The 18,927-nt window shown below is 35.8% G+C and overlaps 3 protein-coding genes and 1 long non-coding RNA gene across 4 annotated transcripts; 2 read left to right on the forward strand and 2 right to left on the reverse strand.

The window, feature by feature from the left end:
* Positions 1-6,678: 6,678 nt before the first annotated feature.
* LOC113113901 (forkhead box protein I1-like) lies at positions 6,679-8,921 on the reverse strand. Its single transcript, XM_026280448.1, has 2 exons — positions 8,105-8,921; positions 6,679-7,797 (listed from the first exon to the last, which is right to left on the reverse strand). Exons 1-2 carry the CDS (start codon positions 8,697-8,699, stop codon positions 7,235-7,237), a joined length of 1,158 nt encoding a protein of 385 aa, XP_026136233.1. The 5' UTR covers positions 8,700-8,921; the 3' UTR covers positions 6,679-7,234.
* Positions 8,922-9,541: 620 nt separating this feature from the next.
* LOC113114496 (synaptonemal complex central element protein 3-like) lies at positions 9,542-10,559 on the forward strand. Its single transcript, XM_026281410.1, has 3 exons — positions 9,542-9,721; positions 9,956-10,064; positions 10,144-10,559. The coding sequence occupies exons 2-3, from the start codon at positions 9,956-9,958 to the stop codon at positions 10,329-10,331; spliced, it is 297 nt and encodes a 98-aa protein (XP_026137195.1). The 5' UTR covers positions 9,542-9,721; the 3' UTR covers positions 10,332-10,559.
* Positions 10,560-11,393: 834 nt separating this feature from the next.
* On the forward strand, positions 11,394-12,409 carry LOC113113903 (uncharacterized). Its single transcript, XR_003293647.1, has 3 exons — positions 11,394-11,490; positions 11,721-12,000; positions 12,322-12,409. It is a non-coding gene; the product is annotated as an uncharacterized LOC113113903 (long non-coding RNA).
* Positions 12,410-12,466: 57 nt separating this feature from the next.
* LOC113113902 (lymphocyte cytosolic protein 2-like) lies at positions 12,467-18,068 on the reverse strand. The gene is made up of 15 exons (XM_026280450.1): positions 17,788-18,068; positions 17,122-17,184; positions 16,633-16,679; positions 16,100-16,165; positions 15,975-16,003; positions 15,841-15,875; positions 15,546-15,747; positions 15,367-15,437; positions 15,201-15,264; positions 15,061-15,126; positions 14,917-14,935; positions 14,772-14,829; positions 14,321-14,395; positions 13,946-14,101; positions 12,467-13,023 (listed from the first exon to the last, which is right to left on the reverse strand). The coding sequence occupies exons 1-15, from the start codon at positions 17,863-17,865 to the stop codon at positions 12,898-12,900; spliced, it is 1,155 nt and encodes a 384-aa protein (XP_026136235.1). The 5' UTR covers positions 17,866-18,068; the 3' UTR covers positions 12,467-12,897.
* Between the last annotated feature and the right edge of the window lie 859 nt (positions 18,069-18,927).

Below are 18,927 nucleotides of genomic sequence, written 5' to 3' on the forward strand. Positions count from 1 at the left end.
AAGTAATACTATGAATTTTACCCTATTTTTTTTGTTGTTCTAAGGATTCATCATGGCTTATGAATGAATAAGCATATTTGGTTCAGTCTGGATTGAACTAAATCCTAAGGCTTACAGTGACAACCCTTACAAAAGTTTATACCATAGATTCATTCTAATATGTTTATTTGGTGCTCAAAGAAAAACAAACTGTAAAAACAGTCGTGCAGTTATTTGAAATAGATATCTTGTGTAACATTATTAGTGTTTCTGCTGTCACTTTTAATCAATCCTTAAAAAAAAAAAAAATCATTTATTTCCGATGAGTCATACTTGTATAAAACATTTAAATCTTACAACACAATACATGTCAAGTCACCTTTATTTATATAGCGCTTTTAACAATATACAGTAGATTGTAACAAAGCAACTGAACCGCATTAAATAGGAAAATAGTGTGTCAATAAAGCAAAAATGCAGTTCTTCATTGAATTCAATGATTTCATCATCCAGCTCAGTTCAGTTTAAATAGTATCTGTGCAATCAAGTCAGCGAAATTGCTGGAAATTAAGTGTCCCCTACTAAGCAAGCCAGAGGCGACAGCGGCAAGGGACCAAAACTCCATCGGTGACAGAATGGAGAGAAAACCTTGGGAGAAACCAGGCACAGTCGGGGGGCAGTACTCCTCTGGCCAGACAAAACCAGCAGTTCAAAGCTGCAGCAAAGTCAGACTGTGCAGAGGACTCATCTGTTTCCTGTGGTCTTGTCTGGGTGGCTGTCTAGAAGACAAGTTCTTGACTGTGGATCTGTCTCTGGGACTCAACTAGTTATCCGAGTCTCCGCTGACATTCAGGACTGTAGAGGTCCTCTCTAGGTGCTATTCCACTATCTGGGCTGGATCTGGGTGACTGCAGTGACCATCTGATCTGGATACAGACTGAATCTGGTGGCTATGGTGACCTCGGAATAAAAGAGAAACAGCCTAATATTAGTGTAGATACCATTCTTCTAACGATGTAGCAAGTACACTGCTCCGGGTGTGGGTTCATGGTGTGTGTGTGTTCACTGTTGTGTGTGTGCACTTTGGATGGGTTAGATACAGAGCACAAATTCTGATTATGGGTTACCATACTTGGATGTATGTCACGTCACTTTCACTTTTACTTTCACATCGTGTGCTATGGGAAGCGTTCCCGGTTTCAATTTTCCTAATTAAAGCAGCCTAAAAATCAGTTAACGGATTTGAATATTAGAAATGTGTTAGTGTGTTATGTGTTAACCAGGTTAAAGAGGTGGGTCTTTAATCTAGATTTAAACTGACAGAGTGTGTCTGCCTCCCGGACAATGTTAGGTAGGTTATTCCAGAGTTTGGGCGGAAAATAGGAAAAGGAGAGTTTTGAGAATGCAGTGGACATGAAGGACTATAGTGCAACAAGAGCTCATTCAAATAGTCAGTTGCTAAACCATTCAGGGCTTTATAAGTAATAACCAAGATTTTAAATCGCATGAATTAACATTTCTGCATTTGACATTGAGAGCATAGGTTGTAATTTAGATATATTTTTGAGTTGGAAAAATGCAGTTTTACAAATGCTAGGAAAGATTGCTATCAAATATCAAATATAAGTATTGACATAGCAGCCATCAGGTTTTAGTGTTCTAGGTTATTACATGCAGAGATTTTAGGTCCTATAATTAACACAGCAGTTTTTTTTTTTTCAGAATTTAGCAGTAAGAAATTACTCCTCATCCACGTTTTTATATCAACTGCGCTTTCTGTTAATTTTTCAAATTGGTTTGTTTCTCTGGGCCACAAAGAAATATTGAGCTGAGTATCATCAGCATTACAGTGAAAGCATACACCGTGCTTCCTGATGAAATCTCTCAAGGGTAACATGTAATGCGTGAAAAGTAACGGCCCTAGTACTGAGCCTTGAGGTACTCCATACTGTACTTGTGATTGATATGATACCTCTTCATTCACTACAATGAATTGATGGCGGTCAGATAAGTATGATTTGAACCATGGTAATGCATTTCCATTAATGTCAGCAAAATTTTCTAGTCTATTCAAGAAAATGTTGTTGTCAATAGTGTCAAACACAGCACTAAGATCGAGCACTAATAGAAAGATACAACCACGATCAGATGATAAGAGCGGGTCATTTGTAACTCTAAGGAGAGCAGTCTCAGTACTATGATACGGTCTAAATCCTGACTGGAAATCTTCACAGATACCATTTTTCTCTAAGAAGGAATATAATTGTGAGGATACTACCTTTTCTAGTATCTTGGACAGAAAAGGAAAATTCAAGATTGGTCTGTAATTAACTAGTTATTTGGGGTCTAGCTGTGGTTTTTTGATGAGAGGCTAACAGCAAGTTTGAAGGTTTTGGGGACATATCCTAATGACAATGAGGAATTAATAATAGTCAGAAAAGGATCTATGACTTTTGGAAGCACCTCTTTTATCATGTATGTATCACAAATGTGGGAGGGACCATATGAATCTTAGCTTTCTAACTTTTTCTTTTTTTTTTTTTCCAAAAATTATTTAAATGTTGGATAATTTAAATAACAGTAAATGTCAGACCCTCTGCAATAACACTGTGGACTAGTTGGCTACCACTGGATAACTATATTCATGTCCTGATTCTTAATATTTAAAGGGAATATGTTCTAAAAACATGATGTTGAAAATTGATAGGACTGTTTTTTTTTTTTTTTTTTTTTAGATATAATTATTGTTTATCTAAGCTAATTAAAAAGACATGTCAGGACAACTTGTACTTTTCTTGGAAGTCAGTGAAGGGCCCCACTACCAACTGTTATTGGCTGATAGAATGTCAAAATCTTTCCTGGAATACAGAAGCAGCATCTCAAACACATTGTTTTGGCAGATTCCGTTTGAAGGACAGGTGTGTGCCACACAACAGGCAGCAGGTGTAAAAGAAGATTTATAGATTTTAATCACATTATACTGTTGAGAAATAATTCTGCCCCAAGGCTACAGGAAAGAGTGTGGTTGATGAGTGGATATTGAGTGTAGATCTAGTGAAATACATCAACAGAAAGCAAATTAGTCAAACACAAATGTACATTTGTGAAAATCAGTGATTACTGACCTGTTGCTGTAACAAATCAGAGGCAATGTGCACCTATGTGAAACGGGGTGTTGTCTTTGTACACTTTTATTTATTTATTTATTTTTTGCTTTGTTTCATTAATTGTGGTCTCATCGGTCTGCCTACATCCTTTTGTAATGAAGAATTTTTCTGTATGGCTGTAGGCCAAATCTGATCAGAAACAAACAACAACAAAAGTGTCTTTGTTAAATCCTTTGAATGAATTTTCCTTTTTTTATTTTTTTATTTTAATATAAAATAACTAATCAGCTTACTGTGAAAGATATGAGAAGGCAGCTTAAAAATAATATTCAAATCAGAGGTACATATCACGGAGCAGACATTTTTCATTTGTAAATTGCTTTGTGTCAGCCAAACTAATATATATAAATGCAGACAGCTGACTGCAGCCACAAAATAATTTATATATATAAAAGCCTAAACAGAACGATATTCTACAGACTTTAATTTATATTTTAAGGTGTATTTTGATTTCCAGAGAGACATCAGTAATTTTAAACTCCTTTCTGAGTGGAAAACATCATACCGTCTCCATACAGATAAGCCAAAAAGAAACCCCGGAGCATTTCCAAATGGTAAAATAAGCAGTTGGTAATTTGCATCATTACATCAGTGAGAGGGTGTAGAGTTTTCAACCAAAAGCCAGCTTTACTTAAATTTGCTTTATTGTTAGGTTTTGTAAGACTGTGTGTTCCTTGTTTTTCTTTTGGCACATTTAAAACAGACAGTACAAAGTGGAACATGTTCTTCTTCCCTACTTTCACCTGCCACTGCTGGTCGACTGGCATGGAAATGTATACGATATGCCACGGAATCTATGCACTGCTGCATAAAAACAGTAGCAAAATAAGCAGGGATACATGTCATATGCAAATATACCATTAGCAGAATGCATACCTTTCTGTTACAATAACTTTCATTTGCTGCTGTTAATATGCGTGTGAATAATGTTTATCTTTCTCTTTTTTTTTTTTTTCAAAGAAACATTTATGGTTCACAGGCCAACAGAAATGATCAGAACTAATCTCATGGATGAATGCAATAGTGCAAATGATTCTTTGGTGTGCTGAATAATTGCTTGTGTTTTGCATGTTACATTAACAAAGGAATGGCCTTAGTAATAAATCCACATATTCCGTACTATATCAATTTCTTCATCTGATGAGGAAATTCCCCTGGGCAAGCATTTGCTTGAGGGCACATTCTCTACAATCATTTGAAGCTTGTGCTCGCAAACATGAAACAGAATGTAGGGACAAAAATCATGGAACCCAGATTTGGTTAATTCTTAAAAAATGGAATTCCGTGATCTCCTGGGGTGTGTTGTGAGCTGTTATGCAAAACAGTTGTTATATGATCTGAGCTGAGGTCTCCATGGTAAACTTCTACCTGCTTAAAGATTCCCTTAAGTCAGTAAAGACTGTCAGAAACAAACATGAATTCTTTTTTTTTTTTTCTGACAGGATAACTGATTTACTGATACAACATGTCTGTTGGTGACCTTAACCACTTGGTGAAAGTTGCCAAACAAAGTTCTCCATCATGTAGACATTTTATGCCTTTTTAAATTGCAATCTTTAAAGTACAAACACACATGCTTACACACACCACTTCTGCTCTAGAAAATGCTCCGGGCCATAGACTCCAGTAACAAAATTGAGTGTCAAGAAACTGTTCAATTTGTAATTTCTTTTCAATTTTATTTGATTATATATCGTTCATGTTCTCTTATGTTAAACATGCATTGCAATCATCTACAAAGAGAGTATGTGTACACTTAAGCAACACTAACACACATAAAGTGTATTAAACCCAGGAAGTTTAATTAGAGGCATATTACAATTTCTTTACTTAATCTCATTTTTTATTTAATCTTCAAGAAACTGCTAAAATTACATCTCTTCAATTTACACTTGACCCTTGAACAGAATCACATATTTTTTTTTTTTAAATAAAATAAAAATGACCCTCTAACACTAGCATTCTCTATTTATTTTCTGTTCCATTTGCTTGTTTTCTTTTTATGTATTATTTTAAAAACTAAATGTGTACTGTATTGTACTAACCGAGACTTTTCACAGCATTTACAGATTATTAATCTTTTGTTGGTTTTGATTGCTACTGTTGTCCTCAATTGTAAATCGCTTTGGATATAAGTCTCTGCTAAATGCCTAAATGTAAATACTGTATCTGTGACCAAATATTTTTAAATTAATAATTGAAAAAGGAAATTAAGGTTGTTACAGTTTTATCTCAATACCAAAATACATGTACATTTTCACTGTTGTTTTCTATACCATGATCAAAATGGCATGACAAAAAAATATAGGAACACACTCCTTTTAACAAGTTAGGTTTTTATTGAATTATTTAAAAATAAAAATGTTTTTAAATTATTATAATTTTTTATTAAAGCTTAAAAAAAATCTAATATATAATAATTGTTTTTAAAAGATCAAATAAAAAGTCAGTAATAAGTGATAAAATCCACAAATCTATTTTGACATATTATCCGTTGCGATCTCTATCACTATGTCAATCTCTATCACTATGTCAGTGTCAATCATTACAATTTCGTGAATTACGTGACTCATGGAAAGATAATTTATCAGATTCCCTCCAGTGTTGAAATGTAGCTGTCATCCCAAAAACTTGGCAGAGCATAAGTTGGCTGTTGGTCCTTTTAGCAGCATGGAAAACAAAACATTTATTCAAATCATGAATGGGATACACACTGAAAGCTTGCAAAAGCACTTCCTACTGTATATAGTCATTGACTCACTGTGTTTCAGCATGACTGCAAAAACTCTTGTTATAATCTCACATTGACTTTAGTAGAGATGTAGTAAATCACAGTATGTTTATATTTGACAACCAGAATGTTTATATATATATATATATATATATATATATATATATATATATATATATATATATATATATATATATATATATATATATATATATATATATATAAATATATATTTATAGTATATTTTATTGTTTTAGATTGTTTATCAAACCTACAAATCTATGAAATGTTTTAAGAATGCTTTTTGAAGCCACATATTTAAGAATAATGATATTACCATCATCACGTGAATTTTATGGAAATCATAAAGCAGAACATGAAGGAATCTGTTTACTATCATTTACCATCTGGCTGTATCAGTTTTCTGTTAACTAAACAAAAATATCAAGCTCTTATCTCGAGCAGCCAATGTGCTGTCTTACAACATATTATCTCTCATGTCATCATCACAAATGCTGACAAATTTTAAGTATAATTGAAGCACTGCCAAAAACCATGGGCTCAGCAGTAGCCTACATAATATGAAGTGAAAGTCTCGAGAGAAAAAAAGGGAGGAGTTATGACAGTTAGAGTGACCTGATGAAACTAGTTCTAGTTCTTTCAAGGTCATCTTTTTTTTCTCTCCCATGGACAATCTGAGATAATGTTTGATTTTAATACAATTAAAACGGATTTGTTTTTAATAAAATACAAACAGATTTTCTTTAATAACATTATTTAACTTAATAACATAACAGTCAGTTTTAAATTTAAATATATTTTATTAAAAAAGAAGCAATATACACCCAAAGACCTCATAGTAAAATAAAATAATAAAATACACATTCACAAATACCCAACTTTACAACTATACATAAAATGCATACAATACAAAGTATCATATGACAATACCAGCATACAGCAGAAGAAAATCTGCTTCACCGTGTGTATTTTCACTGGAGTTTCTCTGCCCACATAAGAAGATTCATCTGTTCTGTTTCATTACAGGTGCTTGAATTCGGTGTCAGTAATATGAGTTAAGTAAGAATTAGATAGGTGCTTAAAATGGCCAAGTCAGAGCTGCTGGTAACAGGGGCCTTTGCTAGAGTCAGCCTGTCATATCTCATGCTGACTAGGCCATTCCTGTGGGAATTCATTCGTATCTTGTGCCCACAGAACTCAAAGGAGTTCAGTTAGGCCAAAAGCATGGTATACTGTAGTTTCAGGAAGACAACAGTTTTTTTCCTTCCCCCTAGAGTCTGTGGTGTGAATTGTTCTTTCTGTTTTTTTCTGTTTTGGCTGTCACCCAGTTCCCTTCCTATACCTCTGTGCCCTCCCGAGGGTAAAGAATGCTTGTCGAGCTCAAACCAGGGTAGAAATGCCCATTAAACTGACTGAGAACAGGCCCGCTGTAGCCTAAAGCAGAATGGGAGGGTGATGGGGAAATGGGGGGAGGTGGGGGCAGAGGTGATGCCCACTCGGACACTGTGGAGCTGGGGGAGTAAGTGCCAAACCCTGTGGGTTGTGAAGCTCTCTGTGCTCCGTCCACTTGCAGACTGAGTGCAAAGGGACGACTCAGGGGATCTCCTTCCATGTCGAGAGAACCAGCTACACCAGACATCTCGGTCAGGAAGTTGCTCAAGCATGGTGATGGACCTGTGGTTGCGGGTGGAGGGCCCTTTTCAGGCGAAGTGGAAATGTCAACAGCTTGATTTTTTGGGCTGCCCCTGCCACTACTGTCTCCTGACTCTGAGCTCAGATTCCCTCCAGAACTGCTTTTCTCTGGGATACTGTCAGACTTTCTCTTCCTCTTGCGTCTGAAGTTGCCGTTGTCAAACATTTTTTCACAATTCGGATCTAAGGTCCAGTAATTTCCCTTGCCTTTAAAATGAGAGATAAATTGCACATTAAATACAGTCAGATTATCAAAGAAATCTGGTTATTATATGGTATCATTAATTATTTATTAAAATGCTACAAATAAAAACTATTAATTTAAATATATTCATACATTGAATATTAAAATGAATCAAATTGATAAATATAACTTTTATATTTATATAAATAATATTTAACTAAGAATTACTGTGTAATTTGTATATAGTTTATTATTAAGACTTTACAATTTTAGTTGTGAAGATTTTTTACTTGTTTTAATAAATGAGAATCAAAGAGACAAAACACTCACCTGGATCATCTTCATCTCGTGGAACTTTTTTGAAACAGTCGTTTAGTGAGAGGTTGTGACGAATAGAGTTTTGCCATCCTGCTTTGCTCTTGTTATAAAAAGGAAAGTTATCTGCAACGTACTGATAAATCTGACTTAGAGTGAGGCGGCGATCTGGGGCACCGTGTATGGCCATCGCAATAAGAGCTGAGTATGAATAAGGTGGCCTGACCAGCTTCATGAGATCCTCCTGAGAAGGCATGGAGAACCAGCTCAGTTCACCACCAGGACCACCTGGTCCCCCAGGTCCCAAATACGGCCTTTGTATGCCATAGTGCTGGGGGACAAAAGGAGGTCCTGCAGGGCCAGGTGGTCCACCCAGATAGGGATTGCTATTCATACCCGGGCTGTTAAACCACAGGTAGGGGTTAGGCGATGAGGCGGCGTAGTCTCCAAGTTCGTATGAGGAGGGATTTGTTCGCTGTGGACTCGGCAGTGATGGTGGTGGATAGTAGCTCTCGCTGTACAGACTCAATTCTGGAGGCTCCTGTCCCAAGTTTGGGAACTGAGGGCCACATCTCGTCGGAGATTGACCTTGAGATTCATAGGATGTCATTGTTTAGTGATCCTGATGTGCTCCACTTGGAAAGTCTTTCTCTCTCCTTCGCTTCCCCTGTAATGACCTGTAACGTTACTTCTTTTTTACCTTTTGGTCCAGGAATATTTTCAGTAACTACGATTTTTCCAGCTGGAGTTATCCTGCGTGTGTCCTCTCTTAGTGCTGTTGTGCTTCCTTCTGCTGTTTCAACAACATCATCTGTTGCACCTGTTTTATTTATGCATAGGCTATGTAGCACCGCCTAAGTCCCACCTTGTTTAAACCTGCCACGTGCATAGGCTCTTCCTGAAACAGCCCTCATAACCACCCACCCACCCATCCACAAACCAGCAGCACCACCATCACCTGAAGGCGTTCACAGGGTTTAGCCTGACACACTGGAATTTTCTGTTACGAACCACCTAAAACCCCTGAAAACATATTCTTGAAACCATTTTTTTCTTCATAACTTTAACATCTCAAAATATTTTATGAACAACAAGCACTTACTTACTGAAGGAAAAGTTTCAGTTCCAGCTTTTATTTGTCAGTAGAATGGTGTTTACATTCTTCTCATTCAACCCTTCTGTGTATCCACCACCATCAAATCATTTCCCTTGTCGAAAATGTTGGTTGCAGTTAATTAAAGCATGCAAAAACATTTTAGCTAAAAGTGCTTAATGGTAAGTGCAAACTGAATTGCATTGGTATTATTATATAACATTTATTTATATGTGTTCATGCTTTCATTTAGATGGCCACGCCAGAACGTCAGAGATGACGTCATGATGTCAAATAATCTATTAATCGTTTTATTAACATTTTCATTGAAACGAACACTTTTAAAGAACCGATTCGTGTAAATAATTCGGATGTCCCATTACTGAAATCACGCTGATATTGCAATCACCGCTGATATTTGAGCGTGCACGCGTGAGAGAGCCGTTAAATCTACGTTGCGCGTGCCTTGCTCGAGTAACTATCAACAGCAATAAAACACGAAACATTAAAAATTGTCTGCAGTTCGTTACATTTCCAAGGTAATTTGCTTAAGTTATGCGGTTCTATTCACTCTACACGTATATTCATTTTATTGACGTAATTTAAAGCAACTTGTTTGAATAAATAGAAAACGGATTGACGAAAAACGAGTAACGTCAGAGTTGATTATGTAACATTAGGTGTAAAACGTCTTATTTCATAGTGAAAATGTAACTACTTTAGGATACAGAAACAATAATCCAGCGGGAGTTACAGAATTTGCTGTTTTTTAGATGTCTGACCATATGTCGAGTGTGCAATCATGTGAGGACTTCAGTCGTGAGAGGTTACAACTAAATCAACACTTGGAGAAGATGACTGAACAAATGGAGAATGCTTCAGGTAAATTTAGATAGCAAAAAATACTGTTTTGAATATAATATTAATGCTGTGAATGAAAAATCTTTTTCTTTGTCCTCAGTTAAGTTGTCTTGGATGGCCTATGATATGGTTGTGCTACGGACCAGTCCAGATCTTGCAGAATCCCTCAAGTGCCTGGAGAATGAGTTCCTTAAGTGCAAAGCTGTTATTTGTGGTCCCACAGATGGACAAGATAAAAAAACTCATCCAGCTTCTGAAGAACCTAATATTCCCCAAGAAAAAAGTTAGAGTTTCAGTATAAAACAGGGGCCTCTAATAGGAAGTTGTTAATGGTGTTAAAACTAATGGAGTTAAATCTGCCAGAGTTGTTTGGTGCCACCATATAGGCTTTTTGTAATTTAACATGATTTGATTCCCTCATACAAATAAATACAAATATCAACAAAGCAGACATCCTTATTGTGAATCTGATTAATGCAATTCATTAAAATGCAAAAAATGGGATCTGAATGGTTTTCTCATTACATCATTTTGTATGCAGATTTCTGTGTTCTTCCAAATGAGTTTAGTGATTTATTGTGTTTACACTTTCGGAAAAAGTTCCTAAACTAATAGACAAATCTTATTACAATTATTCATGAGGATTGTGAGAAATGTGTTGCATCTAGCATGCTAAAACACTGTTCCATTTTTAGACCTTATTATGTTGTCATCCATTTGTGACCCTGGACCACAAAACCAGTGTTAAGTCGCTGGGGTATATTTTTAGCAATAGCAAAAAAAAAAGAAAAAAAAACTGTATGGGGCAATGCAAATGCAAAATTATATTTTTTACATTTCTTACCATAAATATATCAAAACCTAATTTTTATTAGTAATATGCATTGCTAAGAACTTCATTTTAACAGCTGTTCTTCTCAGTATTTGTATTATTATTATTTTTGCACCCTTAGATTCCAGATAGTTGTATCTTGGCATTTAACCCTTCCAAAGTGCACACACACAGCAGTGAACACACACACACGGAGCAGTGGGTAGTCATTCATGCTGCGGCACCCAGGGACCAGTTGTGCGTTCAGTGCCTTGCTCAAGGTCATGTCAGTCATGGTATTGAAGGTGGATAGAGCGCTGTACCTTCACTCCCCCACCTACAATTCCTGCCAGTCCGAGACTTGAACTCGCAAGCTTTGGATTACAAGTCCGAGTCTCTAACCATTAGGCCACAACTTTCCCAATTTATGACTGGTTTTGTGGTCCAGGGTCATATTTAAGACAGAGAGTGACCATATAAATGGTAATACATAATTATCCTTACCTCTGTCTGTAATGGATTTACAGATGGAGTCTAAGGGAAATTCCACCGAGAACAGTGACCATGGTGCCTCAGATGGCCTGGATTATATTCTGAAGCAAATGGATTTGTCGGAATTGATTGACCAATTGGAAGGTGAATTTGCTACGTTACAAGTTCTTTTTGTGAGCATAATTTAGAGACTGTTAGTGATTGTTGGACCTAATCCCAACCTTATTTTACTAGATTTTTCAACAGCATTGTAAAATTACCTTACGAAATGTAATAATAATAATAATATACACTTTGAAAAGTCCTCTGTGCACACTCATGTTTTGACAATTTTGAAATGTGCTGGCAGTTTCATAGTTCCTCTTTTTTTTTAGTGTTGGCAGAAATTCTTCTGGTGGCTTTGAAATGGGTACTGCATGAACTAATTTTGAGAATGGAACATGTGGCACCCTTGCCAAGGGTGGCAGTTAACGAGAAGTCAGCGCTAAGACATTAATCTGTGCCCGCCGTCAAGGCTAACACAAACATATCAGCACTCGGAACATCCTGCAAATCCTCCAGGGCTGTCAAAAATGAATTTTATGATGTCATAGAGCCATTGGGTTTGGCAAGAAAACATGTTGGCTACATCTATTGCTGAGCCCTGTATATCCAGTTAAGTAGTACTAAACATCGTTGAATATTTCGACAGTTACGTGTGGATTAGACCTTCTATAGTCGTATTAAAACCTGCTATAGCCTTATTTTAGATTGATTAATGAAAAATGATAATGCACTGATAGATTTTCCTTTTGGGTGTACGTTAACAGTAACCTTTGCATAATACATAACAGAATGCTTCTATTTATGCACTTTGATTACAGTAAACATAACCTGTTGGTGCTGGTTATGTTTCAGTCACTCAGAATGGAATGAGAGGGTCTCTTCTTGTGTTCGTCTTGCTGTATTTTCAACCACTACACTCTTTGTTTTCAGTGAAGATCCAGCTGCTGCAGTGTAACTTGACCGTGTGCTTCACACACCCTGATAACATGGCTTGTCTCCAGGCTGACGTGAAAACCCCAACATGGTTAAGCCATCAACAGACGAAAGGAGACTAAATACGTAACAAAAGAAAAGTGCTTTTTCACTTAAACATCACAGTTTATTCGAAAACATGGTTCAAACTCTAAAAGCATTAGGGATATTTAATTAAGAACAGACAAATATACATTTTCAGAGTTGATAATAATAAGTACAGTTGCCTCCAGCTAAAATTAAGTCTAAAATGCATCTTGATTTTAACATTGATAATTTAAAGATGTAAAGATGTGTTTAAAGATTTGTCTTTAAAATTGTACACAGTCATGTCTGATCGAATTAAACTGAATATGATTTATTCATTTAGTCATGCACTTCATTTTTTAGTGCTAAGATATATTGGTGTTGATTGGCAACATTGCAGTTGCGCCATTTCACAGACAGCGTGTCTGAATTCCATCAAAGTCTGTTTGACACTGGAATCCAGTCAGTATTAGCTATATACAGTAGATTGCTCTTCTGCTTTGTGGGTCAGAAACCCGCCGGGTGCATGAGGCAGCACTGCCGATGAAGTCCAGCTCCACGCTCCGCTCCGTCTATCAGAATCAGTGGGGTATTCATGTGGTGCGTGATCATGTCCATGACACTGGAGAAATTCTTGGATACACATATAGTCGATCATTTGAGGGAATCTCACAGAACCAATAAAATCACTGCTGATAATCTAAAACACAGTCTTCACTCACCCTAGTTAACCCTATAAAGCTTACTGTTTCAGATTTGATTCTAAGGCCTCCAATTTATCAACAATTTATCAAAACTGTTGTACACAATCTGCTGCATGCCTTCTGTCATCTACTTGATAATTTATGTTTGTTTGTTTTTTCAACGAGCAAAAGACTTTCTTAATAAGTATATAAATATAATTCTAATCTCCTTCAGGCTGTGGTAAACATGTAAGAATATGTATATGTAAGTATATGTAAGAGCAACTTTTATACCTTAAGTAATATTCCAATATGAACACTTACTATACTGAAGCAACTTAGGTTTATTTGATTATTTGTACATAATTAAAAAAATATATATATATAAACTATGATTAGGAACATGTATTTGTATGTCTCTTAATCATCTTTGTATTGCATATCTTTGTGTATAGATATATCATTATTTAGATGTAGAGTAACAGAATAATACTCACATAAAATGCTTTTAATATTAGTTATGTAACAAATATCTAATTTAATTACATGACAAGCTGTCAGAATTTTTGCTTACTTTTTGATCGTTTAAATATCTGCAACTGCACCAACTTGAATATTTTTTTCCACCTTGAGTATGAGGATCATACCCTTCTATATCACTTTTATTGTACTATAAGAGTCATAAAAGCCTGATGTATTAAATTTGATACTCAACATAATAAACACAAATGAACCCTTTTCATGTCTGATGAACTGTTTAATAAAAAAAAAAGTGATTCTTCTAAATACTATTTTATACGCCAAGCTTTACAGGGTTAATCATGACCTTATTCATGACTGACGTTTCTGTCAGAATCAACAGATGCCATTACCTCAATCCCATTTAGGCCCGTGCCCAGGGAATATCCATCGCTGTTTCCAAGGAAACGGATCTGGATGTTGTACACTTTTTGCTGGTGTAGCACCATGAGTGTGTATGGCTGCTCTGTGCAGCCCTTTGAACTGTCTCTCACCAAGAAAGTGCCATCCTAAAAAAAGATGCCTTCATACACATTAGGTTCTCTATTTTGTCTCTCTCTCTCCATATTGTCTTTCTCTTTATATTCGAAGGCCTGCATTTTTCATTGCGTCTTTAAATTACAAATTAATTCTGAGGTTTTTTTTTATATTCACATTTTGTAATAATTATTTATGAAGGAAGGGGTGCATATGATATCATTTTAAAACATTCTAGTTGTGGAACTCACTCTTTTAATTTGTCTGAGTGAGACTTCGGCCTGTCCTCGTGACATTTGCCCGACATACCACCGTGGATCCATGTCCTGGGTGCATAAAAAACATTCAGCCTTTACACTGTGGACTAGCATGTGTTCGCTTTTATTATGACATTATTACAGAAAACACATTTTATAGTTTCTATGATTAAAAATAATGCAAAAGAGATGTAATCAATACTAGGGTTACATTTATTTTGTTTAGCTTCCTTGCTATGATTGAAAACAATGCACAAGGCAAGACTAGGTTTCAATTTCTTTTGTTTAGCTTCAGTGTTAAAAAAAAAAAAAAACGCAGGACCACGTGTAACAACAGTGCCATCTTGTGGTTGTCCAGTCTAATTGCGTGCTTTAAATTCCTGGATGGTTTGTGCGATTGTGAGATGCTTGTTATGTTTATTAGAGGTAATGTGATTGTACTCACCTGCCCCATCACTTCTACAGGTGGAGGAGGAAGATCATCCCTCTGTTGGATATTAAATCTGTGTTGGAGATTGAAATATATGTTGGTACTATACTGCTCTTTGACTTTAAAAGAATGAATGCAAGAAATTGATAAAGATACGCACCTTTTTGTGGGTAAATTTGCTGATTTCAAAGCCATTTGTAAGGGTAAAAATGTAATTAAGTAGAAAACAAATGTTTAGTGATATAAGCATACCATACAAAAGGTGATACAAATACAAAAAGAATGGTAGCTGATTTGCCAATACCTTTTTTTGACGGAGCAGATGAGCCAGGTTTCTTACTCCGATCTACCATTGGCAAAGCAGGTTTGCCTGTGGATATGATTTGCAGAACGTTCAGAGATCATGCTTTCATATCAGAGGGATTTGAAAATGAACTCACTTACTTTGAGCGGGGGGAACGAAAGGCCTGTGTGGAGAGGGATCCGGTCGTGATGGAGGCTTAGGTGTCTGAAAGTAAAGACATTCATCTTATGCACAACCCAATAGTTACAGCATTTACAGTAAAAAGAGTCATTAAGGTGTATTAATGTTAAAAAGATATTTACTTACATTCAAAAGTCCTCTGGGATGAGATGCTAACTTGTTCTGATTTGGTCTTGCAGAACCACGTGGGCCGCTGTCTACACACCGCCACAAGACAGAATGGGTGAGTGTATCTTACTAATTGAGATACATGGATTCTTTCATTTATTTACATATAAGTGATTTGTGTTAGTATTGAGAATTACCTAAATAATCACCATCACCAAGAGGCTTGGCAACACGAAAGTGAGACGGTAATTCAGAAGGTGTTTCGGCAGGAGGCGGTTCATAGTCATCATCTGCATTCTCATCATCTTCAGTATCACATGATGCTGCACATATGTAGTTGTCTTCAAACGCATTACTATCATCTGGCTCCTCATAGTCGTTGTCACTTCCATCTTGGTCCTGGAAATATCAATACACATCTTGCATTTCATACTAAGATCCAAAAAAGAGTGTTGAGATTAATTTTTTAAAAAGTATAACATGGGGACTTACAAATTCATCAGAGTCCCAACCTCCTGGACTAGGTTCTGCAATTATTATTTTTTTTAAAGGAAATAATGTAGAGACAGTTAGGTAGTGTGCATAATGGGTTAAGTAGTGTAACCATGTAGCTGCACAATAGTTACCTTGGTTTGGAGGCATCCGATGATCTGATCTAGTCAAGGCAAAGCATTAAAAATTACAAACTCTCATGCATGTAGAGACAGTTCAGCTTTGTTTATTAAGTGTTTGAAAGCCTGATCTTGCTTACCTATGAAACAGACCCTTCTTTTGTTTGTTATTCTGATTAATATCTCTGCAGATCTTCGTGATAAATCTTACAAATAGAAAAACAGAAGTAAATGAATATAGAACAATGCAACAAGAGAAAGATTACCGCAGGTTCAACTGACTATTTTGAATATGTATTATAATAGTATTTGGAAGCGAGTTTAAAATACAGATACATTGTGTAAGCAGTCTTACTGGTGACTCACTTAGAATTCTGCCTGCAGGCTTTTAGTTTTTTGTCTTGTGTTGGACAGTTGCTATAATAGTGTTTCTGTACCCCAAACAGTAGAGAATGGTGCTAGCAATGCCAAGACCATGAGTTTGAATCCCAACTCATGAAATATTCTAATGCAATTTCCAGCCAGTGCAAGTTGCTTCAGATTTAGACGGCTGCCAATACAGACACGGCAGAGCAAGAAAGCACATGCCCTTTATCCCAGCCAATATCTTTAGTTTATACTGTTTTACCATATCTGGGAGATTTTTGATCTTGACGTTGAGCTTAAAACTCACGGTATATGTGTTGCGGGGAACTTCTTAATGTCCTTATCAGTCATGTTCTAGAATAAGATAGAAACAGGAATTATTTGTTCTATATTGTGATTTGGCTCATCTAAGTGTACTTTTATGTGAAAGTCTGTTAGTTTATTCACCAAAAATGTTTCAAGAAGGTTGTGTCTTTTTCTTTAGAGTGCAAGCAGAACATCTGATTACATTACCAAACAATATTTTTGATATTAGTAGTAATAATCCAGTGAGATATATGTATGCACAATGAGTCCAACAACAGACATTTTGGCCCACACAATCTTTGAGTACATCATTAAGTGATTACATTTTTTCGGTGAAGAATCTAACGTACTTACAACCTTGGCACAGTATTGTATACCGTTTATTGATGGGTTACATACAGCACAATGTAGTGCATGCAATACAGTTTAATTTGGAAGTGAGATTGGTCTGAGTTTTAGTGTATTTATCATAGAGACAAAACTCATTTACCAAGAATCTTGCACCACTCAAATTGCTTTTCTTCACCACTCTGTCACACCCCAACAGTTTCATCTGAAAACAGAAAAAAGTGTGATGGCTGAAAACTGATCTGCAGTCACACTTTGCTTTTAATAAACTCACTCAATGACATTTGACATCAGCATGTTTTAATTTAAGTACAGAAAAAAGTTCAGGATTTTATATAAACACACAACAATAAACTATTTTTTTAATATATATAATGCATAATCTCTTTTTTGTGTTTCGACATGACATTTAACTGAATGATTGCAATAAATTAACTGGGTCCATTAGAAACTTTACACAACTTTTAAATAGACAGTTCAGAAAACCACATTGCGTGAAAATCCATCAGCCACACTTCAAGCGCTGCAACTGAAGAACACGAGTGTAACTGTAACAAAGATCTCTAAAGATTACCCTATCAAAGAGCATTCAAATTCACATTTGACCACTGAAGGCATCATTGTCATAAAAACCTCAATAACTTTAGCTAGCTGTGTTTTAGAGTCTAGAAGTGTGCTTAAAAGAAATGAACTAAACATTTTGTAACTTTTTAACCTTGACAGCTGCTTTTAAGACATTTAAATCTTTCTTTTTTTTTTTTTTTTTTTTTTTGTCAAAAGAAAAATAGGATGAATTTCAAATACTCACTTTTTTGAGATAATCAGCCAAGTTTGCAGAGTTCCAGCTCATCACCTCTGACTTGGATGGTACACTTTCAAAACTCATTGCGAATGGATTGGTTGTTTCCCCAATACAGTGGAAATGGACTGCTCTATAACTGCAGATGTTTCTTGCTGTTAAGTTTTTGTTTAAGAATCTATGATGATAACTTTTGCTAAAAAGTATACAGCTTTGCTGAAAGTTGCAAGGTGCTTTTCTTGCTTGTGGCTAGTTGGTCTAAGACTGAGTGTGATGATACTATTGACGCAGAATAGCAGGCTCTCAGCTCTCTCTGTTTCCTGTAACTTTGTATAGAGGAAGTGCCTCATCACCAAAGATGTGAAAGTCAAGACTTTCAGAGCATGACTATGAACATTATATACTTGTATATAACTGCTCTTTTGAGGCCCTATAACATAAATATATCAGAACTGTAATAAATCTAGTGTGCATGTTTAGTTATGAGCAAAAACATGTTAAAAGCATTGCAAGGGTTTCAAAAGTACACTATTTATAGATCGGACACATCAAAAGCAAATGACCTCACATGTTCTTAGCATGAGCAAATAACTAGGCCATGACCGCAAATAAACAATCAGATGACAGGAGATTTAGATGCATGCAATGCGTTCCATTATTGTAGGTCAGTAAATGCCCGGTCCCTTTTCACCTTTTATGCATTGCATTTTCCAAACAAACAAAGTAAAAATCCATTTTAGGAACAATACAGCATGCATTCTAACACCAAGATGAGTGTTGAAGGCCAGCAGGACTAAAAACGTGAAGAAGCTGCTTCCCCAGGGTGCTTTACATAGGAAGGAACTTTTGATGTGAATGTTTTAGGTGTTAAAGATCTTAAAGATGACCACATTTCATTTTACACATTTCATTTTTTCTATAGGTACATTTTTTACAGTGTGCTTTATAATTTTTTTCAGAATTGGTGATATTTACATGACATAAGACCCAAAAGATCTGAAAAAATAAAAATAAAAATAATAAAAATTAAAGGTAATTGGAGACACTATTTCAATCTTTCTACTTCAAAATGTCACATCTAATTCAGTGTTGCTTGATGATTCTCTGTAATAATTTGTGAAATTTACTAGTGATACTCCTACATATTTT

The sequence above is a fragment of the Carassius auratus genome, chromosome 14 (genome assembly GCF_003368295.1).
Source record: "Carassius auratus strain Wakin chromosome 14, ASM336829v1, whole genome shotgun sequence".
Taxonomy (NCBI): Eukaryota; Metazoa; Chordata; class Actinopteri; order Cypriniformes; family Cyprinidae; genus Carassius; species Carassius auratus.

Coding starts and splice junctions, on each gene's coding strand:
- LOC113114496 (XM_026281410.1), top strand. CDS start 9,956: ATGTCTGACCATATGTCGAGTGTGCAATCATGTGAGGACTTCAGTCGT. Junction 10,065..10,143: donor ACAAATGGAGAATGCTTCAG/GTAAATTTAGAT, acceptor CTTTGTCCTCAG/TTAAGTTGTCTTGGATGGCC.
- LOC113113901 (XM_026280448.1), bottom strand. CDS start 8,699: ATGACATCCTATGAATCTCAAGGTCAATCTCCGACGAGATGTGGCCCT. Junction 7,798..8,104: donor ACGAGATGAAGATGATCCAG/GTGAGTGTTTTG, acceptor CTCATTTTAAAG/GCAAGGGAAATTACTGGACC.
- LOC113113902 (XM_026280450.1), bottom strand. CDS start 17,865: ATGAGTTTTGAAAGTGTACCATCCAAGTCAGAGGTGATGAGCTGGAAC. Junction 15,127..15,200: donor TTTCGTTCCCCCCGCTCAAA/GTAAGTGAGTTC, acceptor TCATATCCACAG/GCAAACCTGCTTTGCCAATG. Junction 14,102..14,320: donor CACTCAGACAAATTAAAAGA/GTGAGTTCCACA, acceptor ATCTTTTTTTAG/GATGGCACTTTCTTGGTGAG.